Source organism: Portunus trituberculatus, unplaced genomic scaffold, assembly GCF_017591435.1.
Source record: "Portunus trituberculatus isolate SZX2019 unplaced genomic scaffold, ASM1759143v1 PGA_scaffold_205__4_contigs__length_1045770, whole genome shotgun sequence".
Taxonomy (NCBI): Eukaryota; Metazoa; Arthropoda; class Malacostraca; order Decapoda; family Portunidae; genus Portunus; species Portunus trituberculatus.
In genome coordinates, this window is record NW_025541373.1 from 272858 (window position 1) to 275589 (window position 2732).

Genomic DNA, 2732 nt, shown 5'->3' on the forward strand with positions numbered 1-2732 from the left:
GGACAGGACGACAGTAACAGCGAAGGACATCAGGCGGTGGACGGAGCGAGACCCTATACTGTCTATAGTCAGGAGGAACGTTCAGTACGGGTGGCCTGAAAACGTCACCGTGGAAGCACAAAACCCTTCTTTAGAAGGAAGTGGGAGTTAAGTGTGCAGGATGGAGTAATATTATGGGGATCAAGGGTGGTGGTACCAGAGGTAGCAAGGAAGAGAGTGCTAGCAGAACTTCATGAGACACACCCAGGGACGTCACGCATGAAAAGCATTGCACGTAGCTATGTTTGGTGGCCAAATATGGATTATGATATAGAGACTGTAGTTCAGCAGTGTGCACAGTGTCAGCAGTTGAGGAATCTACCTCCCGACGCCCCTTTGCAGCCTTGGGAATGGCCAGAGAAGCCGTGGTCCAGATTACATCTAGATTATGCAGGGCCATTTATGGGCAAGATGTTTCTGGTGGTAATTGATGCACATTCTAAGTGGATTGATGTTCACGCCACAAATTCGGCTACTTCATCTGCTACCATTGAAAAATTACAAGTTACTTTTGCGTCACAAGGTTTACCCGAGATTGTAGTGACGGATAATGGCACGAACTTCTGCAGTGAGGAATTTGAAACATTTCTAAAACAAAATGGCATCGTTCATATCAAAACCTCCCCCTTATCACCCAGCTTCCAACGGATTAGCAGAAAAGGCAGTGCAGACTTTGAAAAGGGCCATGACAAAAGAGACAGCGGGTTCCTTAGAGTCGCGATTAATGAAATTTTTTATTACGTTATCGGGTCACACCACACACTACCACAGGGGTTTCGCCGGCGGAACTTTTAGTGGGAAGGAAATTAAGAACTTGTCTGGACCTATTAATGCCAGGGATAAGTCAGAGAGTATTAAGGAAACAGGAAATGCAGAAAAATTATCATGATAGGAAGGCACACCGAGAGAACTGGGAGTAGGGGATAAGGTGTATGTTATCAATTTTAGTCCAGGTGCAAAGTGGTTACCTGGAGTAATTATTCAACAATCTGGTCCAGTTTCATTTAAGGTGAAATTGCTGGATGGACGAACGGTGCGACGTCATCTGGACTACGTAAGAAGAAGAGATAGACTGGATGAAGAGGAGGGCAACGCGGATGATTTATCTCCACCAGTTGTGGACATCGTGAATTCAGCATCGGGAGCCAGTGAACAAGGTTCGGAACCATCTAGTTCAGTGCCACCCCTAACTGTTTCGGGACGCTCGAATGACTGGCCACCATATAGTACAGGAGAAGTCTAGGAACCTGTTTTGGCACACCCGAACAATGTGCCAACTCAGGTTTGGGAACAACAGCCCGGGCATGGATCGAAGCCCCGACAGCCAGCTCTGGAGCAACCCTCGGGGGAGGTGACATGTCGTCGGTCAGAGAGACTTCGCAAGGAACCAGATCGTCTGCAGATCACTTGGGATTAATCTGTGTCATATTCTTGTTTTATTGGGTGTTCGTTTGCATTCAGTTTTACGTTTTTTAGTTTGCATGTTTATTGTTTTATGTTGAAATAGAGTTTAATTCCATGTGTAAGAATAAAGTTGCTAGTTATCTTAATATGAATAGTTTAGATGTTTCATGTTTTATTCAGTTTGATTTTAAAGGGGAAGGAGTGTTGTAAACTTAATGAAGCATTCGAGGCTTCATATGTTTTACTGTTTTATTCGAGTTACTTTCGTTGTTTCAAGCTAGCTGACAATTGTAAAACCTGTGAACTTTGGCTCAGTTCAGCTCCAGCCATGTAGGCGGATACACCTTTTGTCGCTCAGCTCTAATACACCTCACCTGTCGCTGCCTGGTTTTTGTTTCGCCCTGCTGAAGCTATTACACCTCGTAGAGGCTGACATGGGAGTTAACTCTTCTATGGCATTTCCTAGCAACTGACCTTCTTGCACTAGATGTTCAACAACTACATTCTTAATGACCTCTTTAGTCATCTGAGACGTGATGGAAACATCAAAATGTTTAGCGATGGCTTTCCATTGGACCTTCCTTATATTAGCATCTTTAAGTTGTTCCAGAGAAGGGTCAGCACAAAAATCTTCAACGTTAAACTGAGCGGAAGCCATATTAAATAGTTGTTAAACAAAACAAAACAAAAAAAAATGATAAGCGAATTACTTAAGTGAGGAACTTGGCAGAGTGATAATAAAGGCAACCTTGGAAATTACCTAGATTATACTTAAGTAAACACTTATGAGTACAATCACTAATGAGGGGTAAACTAGAGAATTACGGCATTAAGAGGGATCCGGATTACTCTAGTTACGAGACTTGAGAGTGAGGAGCGAATTGTACTGAGACTTGTTATTGATAAGGAGGCGGATTAGTCTGAGAGACTAGTTAAAATGGCCGATTCTAACTAGCGAGAAAAATGATCCGCGAAGTGAGGGGATTGAGGGTTCGCATGAACATATGATGATCCCAACACTTGGATAACACTTATTACACACCTGCCTATGTGCAAAAAATAGAGATACGTGCTATCAGTGAACACGCCTTTCTACCTGGTTTCCTGCTCTACCACTGCTATGCGATACCAATGAAAGTCACGAAGCACGTTTAACCCAAAAGGAGCCACTTGATCGCAACAAAGGTAAATTTAAACCACACGCAGAGTAAGTCACAGAAAAAAAAACACATCAAAGTCACAACACCACAGAAACACAAGAAAAATAATGTAATCACAAAAAAAAAGTC

General features: G+C 43.0%; 1 protein-coding gene across 1 annotated transcript; it reads left to right on the top strand.

Moving 5' to 3' along the window:
- Window positions 1-297: 297 nt before the first annotated feature.
- On the top strand, window positions 298-1456 carry LOC123500376. The gene is made up of 3 exons (XM_045249094.1): window positions 298-607; window positions 1038-1216; window positions 1322-1456. Exons 1-3 carry the CDS (start codon window positions 298-300, stop codon window positions 1454-1456), a joined length of 624 nt encoding a protein of 207 aa, XP_045105029.1.
- Window positions 1457-2732: the final 1276 nt, after the last annotated feature.

Bases quoted from the DNA above. Each gene is read 5' to 3' on its own strand.
- LOC123500376 (XM_045249094.1), top strand. From the start codon at position 298: ATGGATTATGATATAGAGACTGTAGTTCAGCAGTGTGCACAGTGTCAG. The intron at 608-1,037 runs GTGAGGAATTTG...AATCTGGTCCAG, and splicing joins TAATGGCACGAACTTCTGCA to TTTCATTTAAGGTGAAATTG. The intron at 1,217-1,321 runs GTGCCACCCCTA...GTGCCAACTCAG, and splicing joins GTTCGGAACCATCTAGTTCA to GTTTGGGAACAACAGCCCGG.